This window comes from Jaminaea rosea (genome assembly GCF_003144245.1).
Source record: "Jaminaea rosea strain MCA 5214 unplaced genomic scaffold BDZ90scaffold_3, whole genome shotgun sequence".
Classification (NCBI taxonomy): Eukaryota; Fungi; Basidiomycota; class Exobasidiomycetes; order Microstromatales; genus Jaminaea; species Jaminaea rosea.
In genome coordinates this window covers 1,276,001-1,298,763 of record NW_020289977.1, presented here as the reverse complement: position 1 = coordinate 1,298,763, position 22,763 = coordinate 1,276,001, and the positions used below count along the sequence as shown (strand labels likewise).

The window sequence follows — 22,763 nt, the reverse complement described above, 5'->3', positions numbered from 1 at the left end:
CATCATGGCCAAGAAGCGCAAGGTCAGGACGGCAGGCTCAGCAGAGGAATCTGTCGTCCCGCCAGCAACGCTGAGAAGATCACGTCGCATCTCACAGGCTCAAACTAAGGAAGCAGAGCAGGAACAGCTTGACCTTGCCGAAGTGGGCCAGGTGGGTCAACTAGAAGGCCCAGATGAGGATCACGACGAGGACGAAGGCGGCGCACAAGGGCGCCGAAGAAAAGTGCACGAGAAGAGCGTCAAAGCAGAGGCAACTCCAGCACCACTACCATCACCAGGCGAGGTCGAGGTGCCAGAAGCCTCTGCCTTCCCCACCCTCGCCTTGAAACTGCATGGCCTCCCCTCAGACCGCATCAGCTTCTACGGGCTAGTCCAAGAGATCATCACCCCCGACGTCTTCGGCATGCTCATCGTCACCATTCTCCTCAATCAGACGACCGGGCGGGCGGCCATTCCGGTCTTCTACGATCTGCTGGAGCGTTGGCCAACACCAAGCTCGCTCCGTGATGCGGATCTCGGAATGCTCACCGACATGCTTCAGCCTATTGGCTTGCACAACATCAGGGCAAAGAGGCTCAAGGACCTTGGTACGATGTGGTGCGAACAGCCGCCACAGCTAGGCGTGTTGCATAAGTCGAGGGTGGTGCTGCCGTCTACAGGGCGAAAGAGACGCAAGAAGAAGCTGGACGACGACGAGGAAGAGCCACAAAAGCCTACCTATCCGCCCACCGAAATCTCCCACTTGCCTGGCGCTGGGCGCTATGCTCTCGACTCGTATCGTCTCTTCCGTCCCTCCCTCGTCGATACCACTCGAGCCACTGTACAAATCGGCCTGGGGCCAAAGCCAGAGTCGGACCGATGGCAGCTGATCCTCGCGAAGCGTGAGGCAGCGGGCGAAAGTCGTAGCGTAGGGAGCCTCTTGCCCGCGAGCGACGACGACGGCTCGAAGCTGGTCGGTCACGACCTCGAAGAGGACTGGAAGACGGTCGATGCTCTTGACAAGGAGCTCAAAGCGTATCGCCTTTGGCGCGCTCACCGCCAAGCACAGATCGATCGGACAACACTCCAAAGCTAAAATCAAGGGATATCATTCGCAGCCGACGAGTCCAAGAGAGAAAAGAGAATGTCTGTTTGTAAGGCGTCACTGGCGCGACACAGGCTTAGAGGAGCCCACCAAGCAAGTCGACCTTGGGCGCCACATTCGCACCACCGCAGCCAAGCAGGTTGAGGTTGATGAGCGAAGCACCGCTCATCTTCTCGCACATGGAGCTGAGCGACTCCTCGCAGGCTGGCTGTTGAGGAGTGGTGGAGGCTGGGACAGGGTGAGGGTGGGCGCGAGCCTGAGGACGAGGGTGGGGGTGAGGGTGAGAGGATCCCGAGGAGGAAGTGCCCGCTCCACCGCTACCACTGCCGCTGCCACTAGCTCCGGCACCGCCAGAAGCACCGCCGCTGGATCCCCCGGTCACGCCTCCGCTGCCTGAGACACCGGCGCCGCCATTGCCTTTGCCATTGCCGCTGCCCGACACGCTGCCAGAGCTGCCAACACTGCCAGAGCCACCGAGGCCAGGGAGGCCAATGGAGCCCGTGAGGCCATCGACAGCGCCAGCGACCTGGCCAACGAGGTTGCCGGCGGCGTCTAGTCCAGGAAGTCCAGCGCCAGCGTTGAGGACCCCGTCGAGGGCACCGTCGACAACACCGCCGAGCCCACCACTGCCCTTAGCACCAGCCGAGCCCGAGGCAGAGCCAGAGCCACCGCCGCCGCCGCCGAGGACACCGTTGAGGAGACCGCCAAGGCCGCCGCTGCCCTGCACACTGGCCGAGCCAGAGCCCGAGCTACCAGCATTGCCCTTGGTTCCAGCCGATCCAGAGCCGCCGACGTTGGCCGAGCCCGAGCCACTGGTACCAACATTGCCGCTGGCGCTGCCAGAGACCACCGGGCGTAGGTGCTGCTTGCCGCTGGCCTTGCCGTTGGCCTTCCTGTTGGCCTTGACGCCCACACGTCCGCGAGCGTGACAGCCGTTGGTGCGGCGGAAGAGAGCGGTGTCGGGCGAGATGTCGTTGTCGGAGCATCCCATGAGCCCAACGTTGACCAGACCGGCGCCAGCAAGATCGTTGCAGGCTTCGGTATTGTCGGTACGGCGGTTGACATGGTGCTCCGCGCAGCCAAAGTTGCGCAAATCAAGTCCAAGGGAGCCGTAACGCTCGCAGACTTGACTGCGGCGGGCGAATTGCTCAAGATGAGCATCAGGTCCATCGTTGGAGCGCTTGCTGGAAGAGGTCTGAGGGCAGCCAATGACATCGAGATTTCCGAGCATACCATGAGCAAAGTCCTCGCAGACGGTGTTGAGAGCATTGAGCTCGCGGCGGGCTACGGACACATCGGGGGAGATGTTGGTGTTGCCACAGCCGAGGAGGTCGAGGGAGGCAACGCCTGCACCGCGGAAGGTGGAGCACAGGTTCGATGAGCCGGAGGGCTTGGCCTTGGAGGGGTGAGAGCGGCGAGGGTCGCGCTTGAGGATCTTGGTGCTGCCGGCCATGTTCAGGGTGCCACAGCCGAGGCTATCGTGATGGACGTGCAAGGAAAAGGTCATGAGTTAAGTGAATGATGCTTGATACAGTACACTGCCGTTACTCACGCAGAAATGTCAACGAGTCCTCCGCCGGAGAGCTGACGGCACATGTCCGTCTTGCTGTTAGTGGCCTTGAGGCACTGCTCGGCGTTGGCGCCCATGGCAAGGGCCAGAGTGGTGAAGGCGAGGAGAGAAAGCTTCATGCTAGCCAAGAGAATGTGGGGTGTAAAGACGGTGAGGAGGTGACTGAAGAGAAGAGATGAGGTGGGAATGAGAAGGTGGCAGCGGGAGAGATAACATCTTATACCTCGCGTTGGGAGAAGGTGTCAAAACGATGGCGTTGACGGCGTCGAGATCTTGAGGGGCACAGGAGACAGCGCCCCTCCCCTTGCGCCGATGTTAGGGGTAGGTCGTCGAGATGAAGTCATTGCTATAGCATCGAAATCATCGGCGAGAGAGGGACGAAGGTGGCGTTGCTGCGCCGCATCGATACTCCTGTGGCGGTCGCACATCACCGACTGTGAGACATCAAAGCCTTCGATCGCCCCTGTGGAAGAGCAGCGAGAGTCTAGAAGTCATCTCGATCAAGATGGACGCCGGCTGAAGAGAGATTGGGTAACGCTCGGACCCATGGGTGAAGAGGAGATCGCGATGCTCGGACCTCAATGTCGCATGAGTCAAGCCGGCGGTGATGTATCATGACTGCGCAGGCTAGGTGCAGGAAGAGGTTGTTTCCACTCTCACCTGCGTACGGGTAGGTGCAATTATGCGATACATGGTCCTCGTATGAGTGGACGAGGCACACGAATGGGACGATGGCATCGACTTTGAGAGCGGCTGGACCTGGGCTGCGACGCGCGTCGCCTGCCCGCCTGGCTAATTTACGCGAAACGCGCCTCTTCAGCTCGACCGCGCGACGTGGCGCGCTAGGCTGACGGAATAGGGAAGAGAGCGAAACGGGCGAGACTCCGCTCCTCCATCGCCCGGCTTCCCTCGCCCGGCCCACCTTCCGCCTTTGTCTTCGCAGCCCACCACCCTCCTTGTCTGCCATCCATCCTCGCTACCATCGAGAGTCAAGAGTGCTCAGAGCATCTCACCCTCTTAGCATACCCGCGCCGAGCTCATCGGCCCCTCGCTCTGTATCTCACCATACAGCGTACGCATAGAAGATCGGTCAACACAGCATATATCCACATCCCATCCCATCCACTCCACTACGATGCCAGTCACTCGTCGATCGACGGCCGCACAGCGCCCTTCGTCGCTCTTGGGTCACTTTCAAGCAACGAAGCGATCTTCATCATCCATCCAGACAGGAGCAAAGGGCAAGGGAAAAGCGGTCGTCCAGCCCATCGGCGTCAGCAGGGTTCAAGAAGTGACCGAGGACAGCCCGGATCGCTTCGCCACCCCTGAGCCACGTACCGGCGATGTCGTCGCTTCGACTTCAGCTTCAGCGATGGCAGCGTCTTCCGTCGCTGCACCGACGGTCTCTCCGCCTCCTGAGATGATCGAAGCAGAGCACAAGTCACCCGTCTCCGTGCGCTCAGACCCAGACAAGAACAAACTCTTCCTCCTCATCTCCCCTGGGGCCCAGGCGCGGGCTCGTCGCAACCAGGAAGGCCTCTCCATTGCTGCGCCACCTCCCTATCTTCGTCAGGGCTCACCGAGCACGGATCGGACACCAACGCGAGAGACACCGCCGGGACCACTAGAACCACCCCAGGCTCCTCGCAAACGCAGACTGTCCCAGCTGTCCTATGAGCGCTTTCAGGCGCAGAGCGAGGAGAGCCCGCTACCGCACGACAAGAAAAGACCATCCTTCCGTGCGCTAGGAGCCAGTCAGGAGGGAGGCTTGAGTCTGATGGACATGGATACAGGCACCGAAAGCGAGGATGCGTCACGAGCTCAGACACCAACGCGGGCGATGCAGCCAGGAGCAGGAGACGACGACTTGGTCATCACGCCGAAAAGCGTGCGCGAGCAACCGACTGGTCACCCATTGACGTCCTTTGCGACACCAATGAAAGCAGCCAAGTTCGTCGACCCATTCGACACGCCAAGGCCCAAGCCGACCATTTCTGCGGGGATCTTCTCGTCGCTCGCGTCGTCCCCAAAGGCGGGGCCTTCGAAGCATCAGCATCGACCAGTGCCAGCTGTCCCTATTGTCGCGGAAGAAGAGAATCCCTTCATCGACCAGAGCCCCGAGGCACCGCCAGCGCTGGATGCGGCGCAAGCTGAGGGGATTGCCTCTCTGCCGTACAGCGTCTCTGCGGATCTCCCTTTGCCGGCCCACTACAACTCTCTCTATCTCCTGCATACCGCCATCGAGCGCGCTTTAGTGGTGCATCTCGCCACCGCCGGCCTCGGTAGTAGCAGCTCATCCGCCGCCAGTTCAGACGCCGCAGGCGCAAGCAGCAGCTCGACGTCCTGCATCCGTCTACCCAACATCATCTCTTACAGCGCCCTCCAGCCTCTCGTAGAGCGTGCAGCTGGCAGGAAGCTAGGTCCTATCGAGCTGGCAAGGCTCACCTACATCTGGTCAAATGGCCGCGTTGCCTCGATCCCGCTTCCCCAGCGCAATGCGGCTCCGACTGCTCCCCCTGAGCAGCTGCCCAAAGATGGGCTCGGCGGACTCGGCTTCATCATCACGAGGCAGAGAAGTCTCGATTCTTCCGGGCGACGAAGGTGGGACTGGTCGCTGGGCATCGAGCTCACTATCTCGCGGACGAGACGACAAGTGACTCCGCCGATGCAAGTGTCGTACGGTACAGGGCAGTCAGCGCTACAGATGCCGAGCACGCCTCCCTCGAAGTCGGTCGCTGGTGGCGTTTTCGGCATCGATACTCCGCCTTCCACGCCCCCCTCAGCTAAGCGCAAGAGGGAGACGAGCAGTGGCAGCGGCGGATCGGCATCGCCGTCGGTCGGTCGGGAGGGGATGTCGTTTGTGGCGATGTGGAATAATGGGATTGAGGAGCGAAAGGCTGAGGTTGGAAAGCGGCTAAGAACTATGTGCGCGCAGACCATGGAGGAGTGGCTTAATGAGAGAGAAGGCTTGAGAGGGAGCGAGGAGTTGATGGCGGCGCCAGTGAGAAGCGAGAGGGCGCAGACGCCTGAATCCCAAGTTGGTCCGCGTTCAGTCGAGGTGGGGCATGGAGGCCTCCTCACTCCCTCGGCCACTCGCCCGGAGGGTCGCAAGGCTGGCCGCAGGACGGTACACTTCTCAGAAGAGGAGTTGGACGGCAAGCCGGACGTGAAGTCGGCAGAGCAAGCGCCAGAGTGGCAACGACCTCCAGCCTGCGGAGAACTTACGGCCTGGCATCCTGACTTCCTTCTTAAGGATGCCCCTCCCATTCCTTGCGCCCTGCTGCCGAGTCTGCGCGAAGCCCCCGCTGAGACGCGTATCACCAAGCAGCCTCGTCAAGCAGCAGATGCTACTTCCACTCCATGCTCGACAGAGAGCGCTCCTTCAACTGCCTCTCTATCCTTGGTCGAGCGCATCAAAGCAAAGGAAGAAGCCAAGCGTGCTGCCTCCCTTGCACAGCGCCACTTTGCCTCCCTCCCCGGCGACGGCGCAATGTCTAGCTTCAAGCGGCGCTCTACCCTCTCGCGTCTAAATGACGTGGCCTCCAACCTCTACCTCCTCTTCACCGCTTCTTCCTCTTCCTCATCCTCGCCCACCACTCTCCGCTCGGCCAGCCGCTTTCCCGTTTTGCCTCTTCCAGACGTGCTGTCTTCCATCTCGAAGAGCAGCAAGGTGGCGCTCAGCACGGGTGAGGCAAGAATTGCGCTGGACCTATTGAGAGAGGTGGCCCCGGGCTTTGTGGAGCTGCGCGTAGTTGGGGGGAAGGAATGGGCGAGGTTGGTAGGAGGAGATGTGGGGTTGGCGGAGGTGAGAACGAGGGTCAGGGATGAGTTGGAGCGCGCCAAATGAGGGCGACGAGACTGTAAGTGGACACTTGCTTGCTTTCACTGCCCTGCTTTGTGTTCTTCTTTGCCATTGTCTATATGCATGCCCCCATCGCGTGGTCCAATCACATCATTTCACCGCACTTGAGTCATCTTAATGATCTCGCGCAAAAATGGCGGGGTCCGTGCATCATGCATCCGGGGTCTCGCGCCTGTTCCGCGTCCCGCCTCATCGAGTCGAGAGATTGGCTGAGCGGACTCGACCCGGTCGGCCCGCAACTCGTTGACCTCCTAACCACGTCCTCACATCACTGCCTCGAGCGTGCATATAGCCTCGCGCATCACTCCTTGCTGACTGACAGCTTTCCATCCTTTGCTTGGACGGCCGCTCGTGCCTCTTGTGGCGCAGTGGCAGCCATGTCCTCCTCCGCAGCCGCCTCCTCATCCTCCTCCCCGCCGCCCACGATCGGCCCCTTCACCATTGGCAGAGAGATAGGCAAAGGCTCCTTTGCCGTTGTACATCGAGGCCACTCTGATGCCCAAGATGGCGGCCGCAGGCGACCAGTAGCGATCAAAATCGTCACTCGACGCAAGCTGACGCAGAAGTTGCTCGACAACCTCGAAGGCGAGATCGCCATTCTCAAGACTGTCAGCCACCCAAATATAGTCGAGCTCATCGACTGCCTCAAGACGGATTCGCACATCTACCTCGTCATGCACTTCAGCGCCGGCGGCGACTTGTCGCAGTACATCCGCAAAAAGGGTCAGCTAGCCAACTTAGACGATCATGAGCCTGCTTCCTCGCTCACCATGTCCAAGTCCTTTCTGGATGCGACGAAGCGGTGGCCACATCCGAGCGACGGCGGCCTCAACGATGCCGTGGTACGCAGCTTCTTGGAGCAATTGGCAAGCGCTATGCAGTTCATGCGACAGCGCAACATCGTTCATCGGGATATCAAGCCGCAAAATCTCCTCCTTCAACCACCGGATGCAGCATGCCTCGCCACAGGCCATCCGGCGGGCATCCCGCAAATGAAGGTCGCAGACTTTGGCTTTGCACGCTCCCTTCCTGCTGCATCACTCGCCGAGACACTCTGCGGCTCGCCACTGTACATGGCGCCAGAAATCTTGCGCTACGAAAAGTACGATGCTAAGGCCGACTTGTGGTCCATCGGCGCTGTGACCTTCGAGATGGTCGTTGGAAAGCCGCCGTTCCGTGCAAGCAACCACGTCGAGCTCCTCAGACGGATCGAGCGTAACGATGATCGGATACGTTTCCCAGATGAGCGCAGCGAGACGACTTGGTTGCGGGAGGTGGAGAAAAGACGAGATGCGGGTGAAGTGGTGTCTGCCGAAGAAGAGAAGCGTGGGCCCACGCCCGTGGCCGATGACCTCAAGACGCTGATCAGGGGCTTACTCAAGCGTGTTCCAGTGGAGAGGCTAAGCTTCGATGACTTCTTTGCGTCGCCGGTCATTGTCGGGGCAAGACCAGCTGTTGTCAAGGGAGCGGCAAGCAATACAGACTCATCAACAATCGTACCACCGGCACCTGTCTCACCACCGAGGCCAACACCTGGACCAACTCTCCCACTCCAGCCCGCATCCTCGACTCGTGTTCAGGCGCCGCCCCCTCTCCCACCAATGCCGCCTCTACCCAAGTTTCCGCCCAAGTACATACTGTCGAGGGGAGAGTCGAGCTCGACGACGCCGACAAAAGCGTCGACAACACGGCCCGCCACCACCGAGCATGCTGCCTCCCCGTCACCTTCTCCCTCCCCTTCATTCGCCTTGCCACCCTCACTCCCCACTGCACCCCCACAGGAAGACTCAGACTCGGACTCGCAATACGTCATCGTAGACAAAGGCAACATCGATTCGAACGCCCTTGCCGAGGAGCTGAGTCGCTCGCCTTCCTCAGTGCCAGCCGCGAGGAGTCCGCTGTCAGCACAAGCACAGGGTGCAGTCAGCGCTGCTGCTCGACTAGCGCGGCGGCCATCGAGATTGACGAAGCTCAGCTCGGGGTTCAGTGCGGCAGTGGGCGTCACTGGTTCGTCGCCTGCATTTGCGAGTGCACACTCACCTACATCACCGTCGCCTAGGTCGACCACTTTGACCCCCAATTCGCCCAGACCAACACTCACGCCTCTGCCTGTGGCGGGCGCAGGGTCACCAACACCCTCAGCGCCCTCTGCTCTCTCCACCTCACCGTCCGCGCCCTTTGCCCTCCCTCCTGGCGTGAGAAGGCAGTCCTTCATAGGTCGGCGAGTCTCGTCAAGCTCATTCGGTGCAGACCAAGAGAAGCAACATCAACAGGCTACGCCGCCCTCCTCTTACCCGACGACGCCTGCTTCAGCTCCAGCGCCGCCACCGCCCAGCTCGGCACTTGCGCGTGCCCTCACGCAGGCAAGCCAAGCAAGTCAAAAGCTCTTCGGCATCCCAAGCGGGACGAGCTTGCTAGGTGCCCTTGCACATGTGCGGGGAGGGAGTCCAGCGATTGTTGCAGGCTCCGCAGGACAGGCAACAGCGAGCGGAGCTGCCACCTCGGCCGGTGCGATGCCCACTCAGGCAACTACCAATGCGGGCGAAGAGAACATCGCAGGTGATGATGCCGCCGAGCAAGAAGCGCAACTTCTACTTCGCCTGGACGACCTTGGCCAAAAAGCCTACGTGTTGTGCGAATTTGCCGACTCCAAGATGTGCAGTGCTTTTGGTGATGCTTGGAGCAATGCGGGCACGATTGCTGCAACTGTAGGAAGCGCTTCTGCGTCGGCGAGTTCGCTCCAGGACTCACAGAGACAATACCGCAGCCCTTCCTTTACGGGCACCACCATTGGCACGGCGGTCGCTTCCCCTCCGCAGTACGACGATGCGTTGCTGGGCATGATTGCGGCTGAAGCTTTGCAGGTGTACGTGAAATCCCTTGGCTTCTTGCAAGCCGGTATCGAGGCTGTCAGGGCACACTTGTCCGTCACTCCCGCATCAGCTGCAGCATCACCACGGTCGGTGGGGGCCAGCAGCATAGTCGCCCCTGAGATCAATGAAGCGGTTCACTACCTCCGCAAGAGGTTCGCAGAGACAATGGAGCGGGCCGAGTCCGTTCGCAACAAGATGAAGACGCTCCAATTGCGATCTGCAGGAGCAGGAGCAGCTGGTGGACAGCTAGCGTCGCCCGTCAACGTGGACAAGATCATCTACGATAAAGCCATGCAGCTCGCTCGGGCTGCAGCAATCGACGAGTTGGAGCACCAGAGCCCGGCAGTGGCGCCTAGCGCTGTCAATATCAGTGGGAGCCCAAGTGGAACGCCCACTGCTGCTGGCAGCGCTTCCTCCGCGTCCCCTTCTTCATCTACGTGGGACGTGCATGCGTGCTTGTTGGCATACGAGACCGCTGAGGTCATGTTGGGGACTCTGATTGAGGGCGCTGAAGGGGGTGGAACAAGTCTGACAGTTCAGCCCTTCATTCGATCTATCGGACATAGATGCCAGATACTGAGGGCGAGGGTGCTTGGTGGCGGTGAGGGAACAGCGGCGGCAAGTTCAGGATCGGGCACTCCCGCCGGGATCAGGGCGCCTCAGCAGGCTGTAGTAGTGTAGAAACCGCCGCCCATGGGCGAGTCAGTCAGATAGTCACCAGCAATGCAATGCATTTACTCCCTCACCCCACTCGGAGTCACCACCAACCTCTTCCCCGTCCGATCAACATGTACGAAGACCCATAGATCCCTGTGACGCTTCTTCTCCCCGCGCTGCGGCATCAACAGCGGCTCCAGAGCGAGAAAGCGCAACGTCGCCTCCCACGCGTTGCGGAAGCAACCCATTCCCCTGCCCAGTCTAGCTCCATCCCCTTGCCCTGCGAGCAAGCGCTCCTCCCACCGCCAGAGGGGCTGGTCCACCAGCGGCAAGATGGAAGAGGCGGCATCCGTATCACCTCCACCGGTGAAGGTTGAGGAGGTAGGCGTCGCGCCTGGACTGGCCTTGAGGAGAGAGTCGTCTTCGTCATCTACCGAGCCGGGATGCTGCGGCTGCCCTGTCGGGCCGTCGAGTGTCACTTCGATCCCCTTTCCTTCCCCGCACTTCATCTGGGCCCAAATAGCGTCAAGAGCGAAGTAGAGCCGATTCACCTCTCCCGTGTGCAGCAGCTTGGCCAAGCTTTTGTCGCCCTCTTTGAGCCTCTCCTCCAATTTGCGACGAGGTAGCGGCGTCCAGGCGATGCTTCTTTCGTGTCGCGGGTTGATCCTAGGATCGTCTCGCAAGGCTTTACTGTAGTCGTTGCCGTTCGCGCGGACCAGTTCGTCCCACCAGAGCCACCAGTACGCGTGCAGTGGGGAGCGATTGAGATGCGTCTGCCGGGCACAGAGCAGAGAAAGGGTGCGAGGGAAATCGTGCTGCAGCTCTCTTGCGATGTGGTGTTCCTGATCAAGGTCCTTCAAGGAGGGTGGCCGCCCATCAGGCTGGGCTGGCGGGTCGAAGACGTCGCAGAGGAACGAGTAGTCCATCACCTCTCGTTTTCCTCGCGCCTCAGCATAGAAGTGAGCACGATATCCCCTCATCAGCTCTTCCATACCCCTAAACCTCGCACGCAATATCTGCTCATTCGCCCGCAAGAAGGTTGCCACACCTGGGCTGAGAGCAAAGTCCGTATCGTGCAGCCCAAATGCCCGTGAGGCAGGTACTGACACGGCATGTTGGCCCAGCTTGGTGCGACCCGTCCTTGCATCGAAGCGAGTTCCCTCTGAGTAGTCGAGGAAGACGTGGAAGCCGGACGCAAAGTTATAGTCTCGCCACGGTAGGAAGGTCTTGATCGCTATGCGCAGCCTAGCGTACGTATAGCTCGTCGCGTACGTCAGGGACGACTTGCCTCTGCCTGAACCCAAGCCGGTCGACCCAACGGCTTCGTCATCGCTACACTCGAACGGACAGAATACTCGCTGTCCATCGAGGGCCCTCAAGCTCAGTCTCACCATCTTTGCTGATGTGATCTCCTCGCTCTTGTTCTGCCTGACGAAGTCCTGAAACTCGGCGAGGGTGCTGAGCTCAATCGTGTCGTCACCTGGCACGTTGTCATAACGGAAGACGACCGTGGGTGGAAAGGGGACGACGAAGGCTTTGCCGAAGTGTGAGATCGTAGCAGGCGCCACAGTGCTGTCTCGCGAAGGTAGTGGCGAGAACTGTCCCTTGCCATCCACGCCTTGTGGTCGGTAGAAGGCGTCTGGCCCGGTATAATGTCGCTGAATTTCTTCAAGGAGGGCCAGAGTGCGCCATCCCTCGCTTGTAGAGCGCAATGCATCGCACTGTCGCCTGTACTCATCGATACCAATCTGCTTGAGAATCTGCAAATTCTCAATGTGTCGCTCTGCCGGTGTGCCGTTGAAGAAGAGGAGGTACGGCGGCCACTGATCCTGTCTCGCGCTGAAGGCTACCACTCCCCCCTCACGCATACGGAATCGTTTTCCCGTGAGCAGCAAAATGCTCAACGTCTCTTCCCAGACCCTTCTCCTCACGTGCTTGGCCAAGTTGAGGTGCGGAGAATACACGTCAATACCCCAGTCTACCCGCCGCTGTAGGCGTTTGACGGCGTGCGAGACGAGCGAGGTGCTCACGATGGCGAAGTAGAGGCTTGAGGTGTAGGAGAGAAATTGCATACACCAGAGGACCGCCGATGTGGAGACCTGCTTGCCCTTCAAGGCCACTACCAGTCCGAGAACGGACGTGGCTACGTAGCTTGCCCGACTGCATAGCTCCGAGCGGTTTGAAATGGCGTCATTGAATGGTCGAGTGAAGATGTGCACCGTCAACAGAGCGGCCTGAAGGATGAGCAGCAGGCACTGCTGCGCTATGAGGAGTTTGGTGCGATCGGTCTCTCGCCAGAGGCAATTATTGGGCGAGGACAGAGAGATTACGAACACTGTTGAGAGCTTGAAGAAGACGAGGTGCACCGGGTCGTAGGCGCTGTGGTTGCGTCGATATGCGCTGTAGAGGAAGCGGAGCGGCGACTTGTCATTTGATAGCTGGCGATTGTATTCCTGCGAGAGCGGGTCGGAGGGGAGAGGAGAGTGAGTCGACACGGTGAGGGTTAGCGCCGTAGCGAGCGGAGATACGCACCACCTCTAACTCCTGACGGGTGCGCTTCACGCCGAGCTGATTGTACCGGCTGAGCTGCTGCGGACGCATCTTGAGGATAACGCCTAGCGACCGAAAGTACGAAGAGTAGCCGTCAGCCATCAGCTGCGCTGCTGTCTCTCGCCGAGATCTGGTACTCACGTCCCATGTAGATCGGCCAAGCAACCGTATAGACGAGCACTATCAACCCTGCGAGGGGAACGAGCAACCACGCAAAGTTGAACTCCTCCCCACTCTTCGCTGTGCTCCAGCACACCGGCTGTTCCCCACCCTCGCCCCCTCGTTTGACCCAGAAATCCTCCTCCCAAACCAACACATCCATGGCCAGCTTCGTCAGCGGAATATAGAGCGTCATCAACAAGAAGGTCACGACGACGTTCGCGGCCTTTGTCCCCCGCCTTGGCGATCTGAAGATGTAGGGTTGCCCCTCAAATCCTTGAATGTCTCGATTCGGATCATACGCGGAGGTCATGCGCCAGAACCACCCCAAGGCGCCAGCGGTGGCTACGAACCAGGCGAGGAGGAAGATTACGGCGAGGCCGAAGACACTGACAAAGTCGAGAGCGAGAATCGATGGCAGAGTGCTGAATAGGAAGTGTGTAGCTTTTGATGTTGAGGGATTGTCGGAGGTGAAGGTCAAATTGAGTCGCATCATCTGTGCGAAGTCTCGCAGCAAGCCGAATCGGAAGAGCGAGGCTGCGAAGGAGCTGCCCTCTACGCCGATGAGCGTGTCGAGGACAGAGCCGATAATGGTGTCTGCTGATGGGATGCTGGCGAGCCATCCTGACGCTGGAGCACGGGGACCTACAGCGTTGGACTTGAGCTCGTTGAGAGTTGATGTTGTGTTGAGGAGTTGGAGTGGTGGTAGGATGCTAGGAGAAGTGCGAGATGGTTTCTCCTCGAGGTCGGACATGGCCATGCCATTCCTTCCTTCCTCGCAGCTGTCGTCATCATTGTCATCCAGCTCTTGAAAGCCTCCTCTTCTGCGTCCACGTCTTCTCCTAATCCCTCTGTTGGCCTCCTTCCCGCATAGTTTCAGCTGATCTCCCGCAAGCTCGCGCGGCGCTGCTCCGTCTCCTTTAGCCTTCTCGAGACCGTAAAGCTCTCGCTCCTCGCGAGAATACGGCGTCAGATCTGCAGCGAAACATGGAGCGAAGAAGAGGCGTGGATTGGAGAGATGTGCGTCGAGTTCGGGGAGATGAAGTGGCAAGGACGTGCTGGAGAAAACGCGTGAGGCGGGAAGCGGTGGAGGACGAGGGCGGGGAATGTGCGAAGGTGAGCATGAGGGCCAAGGTGGTGACTCAGGATGCTGCGTTGGCGCTTGAGGCCGCTTGTTCGAGTGACGGCTCCGCTGATCTTGGCTTGGATCTTGTGCAAGAGGTATCGCTGGCCTCTGCTCATCCGGCTGTGTCGCGGGCGGCGGCGATGGCGGCGGCGGGACGCGAGGTTGCTCACGCGCCAGTCCTGAAGGCTCGCAATGTGTATGTCTCCGCGACCGAGGTGACTCCTTTCTTCTTTCCATTGGTTGTTCATTCAGACCGAGTGTCACGTTGCTGATTCCCTTCTGAACATGGGGCTCCGGCCGCCTGACACTGGGCGGTACGAGCGTCGGGCCAGTGGGCTGAAGAGCGGTCATTGAGCGGCGAGGAGGCCGTGATGCTGGTGGAGAGAGTCGCTCGATCGGTCTCCAGTCCATCGTTGAGAGTGAGCCTCGAATGATACTAGGGCTGGATCTCGTTGTCTGGCTTGCGCGTGGGTGTGGGCGCTGTTGCGTGTCGGCCTCGAAGCGGGCGACAAGGTCTGTGACCCGATTGGTCGATGAGGACGAGGGCATGGCGGTGGTAGCATGAAGCTGCGGGATATGGATGAGTGTATGCTAGGGTATCATGAAGCTGAAAGATTAAAGATGCTGATGAGGAGAAGATGAATCAATCATTGCCGGAGCGATGACGTCCAACGATGAAAGACGCTCATTTTGGACTCGACGGTCAACAAGGAGCCCCTGAGTGACAAGCGGAAGAGAGGAGCTCCAACCTCGACATTCGGTCGCGCTCCTGCAGGCAGCTGCAGCGGAGAGGCGGAAAGGGAAGTGGAAACGGGTTCGTGTGGAGTTGAGATGGTCGGTCGGACGCGCCAATCTGAGACTTGTCAGCTTGTCGTTGCCTTGCGTTGCATCCATCCGTACCATCATCGAGATGTCGCCCAAGAGGGCCTCGTCATCCTCAGCGCCTGCTACGCCGACCAAGAAGAAAGCAAAGAGCGGCAGCGCTGGACAAGCATCCATCTCTTCCTTCTTTGGGTCACCTTCGTCCAAAGGCAAGGAGAAGGAGGTCGAGGAGGAGCAGCCAGAGGAATGCCACCCAGACGAGCTCTTCGCGCTTCAGCTGGCAGCTCAGGATGCTGGAGTTTCTCTAGCGGAGATGAGAAAGAGGATGACTCGTGGCAAGAAGCATGAGAATGGCGCGATGCCCGTCCATCCACTCTTCGCAAAGCCAGTCAAAGCCTCATCACCCCCCTCATCCGCTGCTGCGCCTTCTAAACGAAGTCCATCCCCAACCCGGCCAGATGGTCCCAGTACGCCTCGCAAGCCGCCACCAGGTTCAGCAGTCTTTGATCTAGCCGCGCTCGATACCAGCATCAGTGCCATCGACTTCACGCAGGACATTCTCGTCTTTGACCCCTCAACGGTCACCACTCAACATTGGCCTCGCGCCCCCGGCTCTAATCATGCAACAACTCCATACGCCCTCCTGTCCCACGCCTTCATCACCGTGTCTGCGACCAAGTCTCGCTTGCTCATTGGAACGGTCCTCACCAACCTCATGCGTACAATCCGTGTACATGATCCCACTAGTTTGCTCCCCTCCATCTACCTTATGACAAACCACATCGCTCCATCGTACGATGATGTGACGCTGGGCATCGGCGGCTCTATTACCAACAAAGCCACCAAATCCGTCACAGGCAAATCGGCTGCAACGCTGAAGCACCTCTGGGACCAAACGGGCGATCCAGGCGATGTGGCGTACGAGGCCAAAAAGGACGTAAGACCAATGGTCGCCCCCACTCCGCTGACGGTAGGCAAGGTCTTCAAGAGCTTGCATGATATTGCTGCTTTGACACATTCGGGAACGGGTAGTACGAGCGCCAAGCTGGGGATCGTGACGAAGTTGATCGTAGCGTCTAGAGGGGAGGAGACTCGTTGGCTCGTGAGGACATTTCACAGTCATCTGAGGACAGGGGCGGTGAAGAAGACATTAAGTAGCGCGTTGGCGCGATGCTTCAGTCTGTGCGACAGTGACGAAGATGAGGCGGCTGTCGAAGCTCCTACCTTCTCGACTCAGTCATCTGCTGCAGCCGCTTACCTCGTCACCAGTTCTGAACGCTCTGGAGGTATTCTCGCCAACCCCACCAAACCTAAGGAGCGTCAAGACCCGCGTCGCCTGGCCATCATGGCCAAATTCGCCCGCAGCGAGCGGCTAGTGCGAGAGGTGCTCTCACGCCACCCTAATTTCACATCGGTCATAGAAGCTCTCACCACCTCACCAGGTGGCGGGCTCGCACATCTCTCTCAGCTGGTGCCCTTACGCATTGGCGTCCCCATCACGCCCATGTTGGGTTCTATCACCCGATCGCTCAACGATGTCTACACAAAGCTGGGAGTTGGCCACCCAAATACGGCGAGGGCTTTCGTGAGCGAATTCAAGTATGACGGGCAACGTGTCCAGATTCATGCGCACCGAGTACCAGAAGCCGCAGTGGATGAGCAGGGTAAGCTCGATGAGCAGGCTCGCGCTGTACGCGCGAGCTACGGCAAAGGAAAATGGCTGGGCGAGCGTGGAGATATTTTCGTGCGTCTCTTCTCCCGTCATCTTGAAGACATGACCAGCAAGTACCCGGATATTCTCGACCTCATACCCCTCCTTCTCGATCGAGGCCACGCGGAGCCGGTACAATCATTTATGATTGATGCCGAGGTGGTAGCTATTGGGCCCGGCGGAGAGGCTGAGCTGCTGCCCTTTCAGACACTGAGTAATCGGAGTAGGAAGGATGTGGACCTGAAGGAGGTCAAGGTCAAGGTTGGAGTGTTCGCATTTGACTTGATGTATCTGGATGGGAAGGTGAGGACCACGCTTGCGTATTCCCGTTGCCGGCATCAGACGCCACTGACCCATCTCTTTTCCTGCGCCTGCTGACAGTCCCTCCTCAAATCTTCCCTCCGAGTACGACGCAATCTCCTCCACACGCGTCTGCCCGCTCTCCTACCGGAGAATCCCCTCATTGCACGCTGGCTGCACGTCAAGAGCCTAGAGAGCAATGAGCCGGAAGACGTGGAGCGCTTCTTTGCTGAGGCGAGGGCAAATCGCTGCGAAGGGATCATGGTAAAGACATTGGACCATCACTGGAGGCGAGAGGCGAAGAAGGAGGATGGTGAGGATGACAAGGGTGGTGGGCAGGACGACGAGGGAGAGGATGCAAAGCTACAGACTCTTGGCGACGTAGTCTCCGACGATCTCGTCATGGCTGAGGATGATGAAGATGCTGTTGCACCAGGCAAAGATAGCGAGGGTGCCGATCCTATCGACCTCTTCCAACAACACCCGGGTGTCACTGGCCGCGGCAAAGCCCTACTCAGCACCTACGAGCCCGATAAACGCTGTGAGTCCTGGCTCAAAGTCAAACAGGACTATGTGGATGGCCTGGGCGACTCGCTCGATCTGGTACCCATTGGTGCTTGGCACGGAATGGGTCGCAAGGCGCAGTGGTGGTCTCCTGTCCTCCTGGCGGTCTATGATGCAGAGACAGGGGGATACCAGGCGGTCTGCAAGTGCATCAGTGGATTCACGGACGCTGAGTACAAGAGCATGAAGTTCGAACGCTTCGTGGAGAGCGAAGAGGTTGGAGCGTCGTGCTACAATGCCCGGAGGAACCAGTGTAGGCAGGAATATGATACTGGAGGGTACCTCCCGGACGTCTGGTGAGTGGAGATATCTCGCGACACCCAAGCATCCGGTCGTGCTAACCTCTTGCTCTTCCGGCTCAGGTTTGAGCCTGTAGAAGTCTGGGAGCTCCGTTTCGCAGATGTGACGCTCAGCCCCGTCTACCCTGCGGCGCGTGGCCTCATCTCAGAAGAGAGGGGGTTGAGCACGCGTTTCCCGCGCTTCATCAGACGGCGAGACGACAAGGGACCCGAGGAGGCGTCTACGCCGCAGCAGCTTGCGAGTATGTACTTGGGACAGAGGAGCGTAGCTGGTGGCGCGGGTGAAGGAGGGAAGAAGGAGGCAAACGAGGCGATCAAGGAAGAGGAGTGGGCCGAAGAGGAAGAAGGGGGCTAGTAGCTAGGTACTGGGCGGGGAGAGGAGACTGCGTGGTATTGTAGTGCAAGAGGGGTCGGGGCCAGCCGGGACATCATTGTATTCGAGTTCGAGCAATCATCGCAGATGTTTTGGACATGGGTAATCGCTCTTCGTTTGACCCACGATCGTTAGGCTACGGCTGGGTTCCTCGCTCAAAAGCAGTACGTCTGCCAACTGCCGGCCAGGCATTTCCCACCATTGCCAGCGCCAGGAATGCAGGTGCCCGAGCACTGGCCGGTGCATATCTTTCCCTGGGCTATAGCTATGATGGCATGATTGCAGAAGTAGACGATTGGAGCATTCTTGCCCAGTGTACCCCTCACCTTGCCACGGACGGTGGCGCATTTATCGTCGGAGTAGCAAGTTGCGAAGACGTCCTGGCCTTGAGTGGCGACGGGCGAGGTGAAGAGGCCGATGAGAATTGCTAAGCCTCCGAAGAGGGCAATGAGGAAATGTGTCTTGGCGTCCGCGAGCTGAAAGAGGTAGGAGCGACGCGAGACGGTCAGCTTCAGTGGGACAGAGGCGATTGTGAGTCACTTTGTCCCCTGCGCACCATCTGATGTGATCTGTTTGCTCGTTGAGATGGCGATTTGAGGCGACGTGGAGCGTTGTGGTACAGGGAGGCAGGGAGTCAAGGTAGGACAGGTCGCTTTTGGTGACCAGATTTGCCAGCCCTCGACCGATCACCCCTTTCGCCCCTTCTGCGCATCCTTGCGGCCCGCGATGGCATCGAAGTCTCATCAGCGGCGAAAAGAGAGTGACGATACGGCGAGTGGATGGACCGCAGCGTAATTACCGGTCAGAGATTGGAAGCAGGTGTTGATCGAGCTCACTCACTACAAACCGAGCGGATCTCACGGTCTGGACGTCGATTCTTGTGTCTCCAACAGACCCCATCTCATTTAAGTGCCGCAGGACACCACAGCGAGCAATGCTACTGGGCAGACTGCGTTGAGGAGTGATGTGGCAGTGCCGCGTCCCGGCTCGATCTGCATTGTCTGTCGATGGCTTGCGAAAAGTGCATCAGACGTGGACCCAGCGGCAGTATGTGACCTTGAGCAGATGGCAGCAGGACTAGTGCCACACGTCAAGCAGAGAATCTGTCGCAGGACCATCGTCGGCTGTTCAGATCAGAGAGGATCACCTCGCAAGCAAGCAGGACTCATGAATGCTGATTATGAGCCCGCCTGATAATGAGCTCGCCATCATGGTGGACCGTGGCAACGACGTAGGGGTGACGGATGGCGTGTCGGTGAAGGCGAGATCGAGTCGGACCACGGCATGCGGCCTGACGGAACCAGGAACGCGGCTCGAGAGACTTTGTGATCGTCCGATCAGCGAGATGCTTGGTTGCTCTACTCCCTCTCGATCTCCGCGCAACATCATTCCAACTTGATCACTATCCATTGCTGGCATCGAGCCGTAACAGTGGCGTCTCGCGACGGCTGCCATGATGAAGAATCTGCGCCTCGTCTGTCGGCCGCGACAAGGCGAGGAGCGCCGAGTCCTCATCTCCGTCCCCGACTACGCTGCCATCACGACCGTTGCCGCCGAGAAGCTGGGCATACAGGGAGAGGAGGTCCTGATTCAGATCAAGGCAGATGGCGACGATGAACTATGGGAGGTAGATCAGAGCTTCTGGGCGTCCCTCGAGAATGGACAGACACTCTTTGCCAAACCAGTTGCCGGCGCCTCCTCTTCTGCGCCTCCTCAGCCGGCAAAGACAACCAAGCTGGCCAGAAAGGAGATGAAGAGAAAGAGGAAAGAGGAGGAGAAGAGAGCAATAGAAGCGGCAGGCCAAGCCGGCGGGTCGTCGTCTGCAGCTGCTAGGGAATCAGATGCAGACGATTCAGCAAGCAGCAGCGCCAGGCCGGCAAAGAAGGCAGCTACGCCCAAGATACGATCCGCTCAACGCCAAGATGATCGGGCGCCACCCAGCTCTGGCAGCAGCAACACGATCACTCCATCACTGTCTCGCCCTACTGTGCAATCATCTGGCCACTCAACCTCGCAAAATCCCACATCATCATGGAATGCCCTCACCTCGAAAGAACAGCGCTCCTCCCGCAAGGCATGGACCCCACGCGACGACAAGTTCCTCTGGGACAAATTCCGCACTCAGCTCGATGCAGCCTCTCGCAACCGTGAAATGCCCTCCAATGGTTCAGAGCGTGAGGCTTTCTTTCAGCGTCTCATCGAGGACCACGGGACGAGGGGCAGGGTGTCGCGTATCCTTACTGGGCGAACGGCAAGCTCCATTGGCACGAGGATCAGAGCAAAGGTCAAGGACGGCGTTGCTAAGGGGAAGACTATGCCCCAGCCGGTGCTTGAATTCTTTGGCATGTGGCGTAGCTCGCCTGCGAGGACGACGAGTAGTGCTGAGGCGGGCGGAGCGGGAGGCTCACGAGGCAACAATACCGCGCGAGATGGGCGGAGCAAGAGCAAGGAGCGTAGGCACTACGTCGTGGTAGACGATAATGATTCCGAGTATGACGATGGAACCGAGACGGATGCCTCCGATGCTAGCAGCCGCGGGGACGCACGCTCGTCCACCGTCCTCACCCAAAGCGCAGTAGCTCCCCTGACGTCGCCGTCGTCATCGCGAAGCAACGAAGCAGGGCCCAGCTCTCTACGACCACGATCCAATCGCACCTCTGCCGTCCCAGCAGACGCTCTGCGGCCCGTTGGCTTCGACAATGCAGCACCGCAGCCGGCCATGAGAAAATCGACGGTCTCTTCCTCTTCGGCAACTCGCGTGCCACCGACGCCGAGCACGGAGCACAATGCAAGGCGAGCCCACGAGCGGGTGGCAGCGCAAAATCCCTTCGCTCCCCGTCTTGCACGCGACGATGACGATGCAGCCTCCGTGGTAATGACCTCGAGCAGGAGCGGCGCTACTGCCTCAGCTCCTGTCTTTATCAACCGCGGACAGTCGCCAAACCTGTCGCAGACCGGTGCCTCGCGCGCTGTGGCAGTCAAGGAAGAGATGGAGACGGACGAGCAAGATGAGCTCATGAATGGCAGCGACAGCTTCCATACGCCTGCCCCTGTTCATGTCCCTACACTCAGCCAACCACCCGCTCCACCGCCGACTATGCCCGCCTTGATGCGGGCCGTGTCTGGGCCGAACGGCATCCCACTGCCACCAAGGACCCCGAATGGAGGCACCATCAAAGCTAACGGCAGCGGCAGTACAATCACCAGCAGTAGCAGAGCCGGGCCCTCTCGATGGGGCAATCGAGCGGGCGTGCAATTCGACCTTGACTTCACATCGAATACGTCCGTTGCCAGCACCGGCGATCGCTCAATCCAATTCCTGCCCTGCGCTGGTGCACACCCCGAGGACGTCGCTCTCCTCCGAATGGCACTGGACGAAAGGTGGCATGGCCTGCGAGCGGTTGTCACGACGAATATCTCTCGGTCCGCAATGGCGCATGACCCCGATATCGACCTGGACCGCATCAGGCCTGGCAGGATGGCCAACACTCTTTTGAATGTGCTTCTCAACAACATCAATCACTCGACTGGCGGGCTGCCTTATCCCCATGGTGCAAAGGACAAGGTTGGCACGGCGACTGCTCGAGAATTGACGGCCATCTCTGCCGCTCTTTGCGTCAGCCTGGCCTTAGCCGTCTTTGACTGTGCTCCGCCAAATTGGTCGGTACGTCGCACTTCTTTCGCTATCGCGGGCTTCATCGCGGCCATGTCCGACGGGCACAAGAGGCATGTTCAGCTCAGGGAGCTCATCTTCGTTGTCGCCGAGCGTGTATTCTGGGCAATGCGTTGCGCAAGGATAGAGATGGGCCCCACACCGGGAGCGAGTAAGCAGACGAGTGTGCATCTCTGTCAGACCGACGCTGAGGACATTTGCGCAGCCGTCATTCTCACGACTGAGATGCACAAGACTGGGATGTGCAATGCAGCTGGAGCGAGGTTCGACGCGTGGTCTCTCGAGCAGATGTATGGCCTCTGCCCAACCGTCGCAACGCCCCTCGAGGAGCAATACGTCAAGTACTGGGATGAAGCCGGCCAACCCATCGTAGCGGGTGACGTCTCTGCCTCCCGTCCGGCTCGTGAGGCGGCCGCTGCTTTGCTGCTCTCGAGATTCACCACCCTGCTGGGTAAGCTGGAGGCAAGCGTAGCATTCTTGAAGCGTTGTCCAATCCCACTGGAGAAGTGGGGCGCAAAGGGCGCAGTGCTTCGTCGCATGGCTCCAGCCTTGCCAGGGGCGGTAAGGGCTGCTCTGTCCTGCAATGCAACGGGCGATGGCCTTGGAGCCGGTGGCCAGGCGAGTCACTCAATGCTCCGGGGCCCTGTAGCAGCGAACATGGAGGTGAGTGCTTCCTTTCCGCGGCGGCTCCGTTCACAAGCCGGGCATCACAAAGCACCATGTACTGACTAACTTGAACACTTTTCGTTGTTGACAGGCCTATTCGAGAGCGTACAATGGCTTGCTCAACGCAGGAGTGCTGCGCGAGAGTTGAATTGAGACGATGCACAGAGGCGGATGGGATGATGCGTAGAAGGCAGGTGGGATGCAGGCACAGTCTGGGTTGAGGATGGACGGAACCTCCCAGCATTGCTAGCTACCGATGCGCTCTTTCGTGCACATCCGCAACCTCAAATACCACACATTGTCATCCTCTTCGGATCACTCGTCTCGTCATTGCGGTGATCGTGAGATGCTCTCTTCCTCTTATATTTGTTTGCGCTCCATACTCCCACGCTCCGCAATGTGCCCTCCCCCTTCATTGACTCCTCATCGCCTGTCTGCGTGCCAGTCGGCCAAGCTTGTCTCTTCGCTAGAACG

General features: G+C 59.2%; 7 protein-coding genes across 7 annotated transcripts; 5 read left to right on the top strand and 2 right to left on the bottom strand.

Moving 5' to 3' along the window:
- Window positions 1-4: 4 nt before the first annotated feature.
- Window positions 5-1,075, top strand: BDZ90DRAFT_259252 (DNA glycosylase; the record flags this gene model as incomplete). Its single annotated transcript, XM_025508149.1, has 1 exon — window positions 5-1,075. The coding sequence occupies one exon, from the start codon at window positions 5-7 to the stop codon at window positions 1,073-1,075; it is 1,071 nt and encodes a 356-aa protein (XP_025363816.1).
- A 42-nt stretch (window positions 1,076-1,117) lies between these two features.
- On the bottom strand, window positions 1,118-2,869 carry BDZ90DRAFT_141177 (hypothetical protein). Its single transcript, XM_025503469.1, has 2 exons — window positions 2,637-2,869; window positions 1,118-2,559 (listed from the first exon to the last, which is right to left on the bottom strand). Exons 1-2 carry the CDS (start codon window positions 2,771-2,773, stop codon window positions 1,161-1,163), a joined length of 1,536 nt encoding a protein of 511 aa, XP_025363815.1. The 5' UTR covers window positions 2,774-2,869; the 3' UTR covers window positions 1,118-1,160.
- A 707-nt stretch (window positions 2,870-3,576) lies between these two features.
- On the top strand, window positions 3,577-6,618 carry BDZ90DRAFT_231187 (hypothetical protein). The gene has a single exon (XM_025505756.1). It carries the CDS (start codon window positions 3,790-3,792, stop codon window positions 6,499-6,501), a length of 2,712 nt encoding a protein of 903 aa, XP_025363814.1. The 5' UTR covers window positions 3,577-3,789; the 3' UTR covers window positions 6,502-6,618.
- A 146-nt stretch (window positions 6,619-6,764) lies between these two features.
- BDZ90DRAFT_141133 (Pkinase-domain-containing protein) lies at window positions 6,765-10,096 on the top strand. Its single transcript, XM_025503468.1, has one exon. The coding sequence runs from the start codon at window positions 6,894-6,896 to the stop codon at window positions 10,068-10,070; it is 3,177 nt and encodes a 1,058-aa protein (XP_025363813.1). The 5' UTR covers window positions 6,765-6,893; the 3' UTR covers window positions 10,071-10,096.
- A 27-nt stretch (window positions 10,097-10,123) lies between these two features.
- BDZ90DRAFT_278578 (hypothetical protein) lies at window positions 10,124-14,430 on the bottom strand (the record flags this gene model as incomplete). The annotated part of the gene is made up of 4 exons (XM_025509103.1): window positions 10,124-12,499; window positions 12,579-12,661; window positions 12,738-13,730; window positions 14,136-14,430. The coding sequence occupies 4 exons, from the start codon at window positions 14,428-14,430 to the stop codon at window positions 10,124-10,126; spliced, it is 3,747 nt and encodes a 1,248-aa protein (XP_025363812.1).
- Window positions 14,431-14,761: 331 nt separating this feature from the next.
- BDZ90DRAFT_238307 (ATP-dependent DNA ligase) lies at window positions 14,762-18,060 on the top strand. The gene is made up of 3 exons (XM_025507336.1): window positions 14,762-16,717; window positions 16,796-17,574; window positions 17,641-18,060. The coding sequence occupies exons 1-3, from the start codon at window positions 14,792-14,794 to the stop codon at window positions 17,930-17,932; spliced, it is 2,997 nt and encodes a 998-aa protein (XP_025363811.1). The 5' UTR covers window positions 14,762-14,791; the 3' UTR covers window positions 17,933-18,060.
- A 1,241-nt stretch (window positions 18,061-19,301) lies between these two features.
- On the top strand, window positions 19,302-22,605 carry BDZ90DRAFT_231184 (hypothetical protein). Its single transcript, XM_025505755.1, has 2 exons — window positions 19,302-22,286; window positions 22,381-22,605. The coding sequence occupies exons 1-2, from the start codon at window positions 19,404-19,406 to the stop codon at window positions 22,435-22,437; spliced, it is 2,940 nt and encodes a 979-aa protein (XP_025363810.1). The 5' UTR covers window positions 19,302-19,403; the 3' UTR covers window positions 22,438-22,605.
- The last annotated feature ends 158 nt before the right edge of the window (window positions 22,606-22,763 follow it).

Excerpts from the sequence above, each read along its gene's own strand:
- BDZ90DRAFT_141177 (XM_025503469.1), bottom strand. The coding sequence starts at position 2,773 with ATGAAGCTTTCTCTCCTCGCCTTCACCACTCTGGCCCTTGCCATGGGC. Across the intron at positions 2,560-2,636 it reads GGACTCGTTGACATTTCTGC|CCTCGGCTGTGGCACCCTGA; the intron begins GTGAGTAACGGC and ends CCATCACGATAG.
- BDZ90DRAFT_231187 (XM_025505756.1), top strand. The coding sequence starts at position 3,790 with ATGCCAGTCACTCGTCGATCGACGGCCGCACAGCGCCCTTCGTCGCTC.
- BDZ90DRAFT_141133 (XM_025503468.1), top strand. The coding sequence starts at position 6,894 with ATGTCCTCCTCCGCAGCCGCCTCCTCATCCTCCTCCCCGCCGCCCACG.
- BDZ90DRAFT_238307 (XM_025507336.1), top strand. The coding sequence starts at position 14,792 with ATGTCGCCCAAGAGGGCCTCGTCATCCTCAGCGCCTGCTACGCCGACC. Across the intron at positions 16,718-16,795 it reads TGATGTATCTGGATGGGAAG|TCCCTCCTCAAATCTTCCCT; the intron begins GTGAGGACCACG and ends GCCTGCTGACAG. Across the intron at positions 17,575-17,640 it reads GGGTACCTCCCGGACGTCTG|GTTTGAGCCTGTAGAAGTCT; the intron begins GTGAGTGGAGAT and ends CTTCCGGCTCAG.
- BDZ90DRAFT_231184 (XM_025505755.1), top strand. The coding sequence starts at position 19,404 with ATGATGAAGAATCTGCGCCTCGTCTGTCGGCCGCGACAAGGCGAGGAG. Across the intron at positions 22,287-22,380 it reads CTGTAGCAGCGAACATGGAG|GCCTATTCGAGAGCGTACAA; the intron begins GTGAGTGCTTCC and ends CGTTGTTGACAG.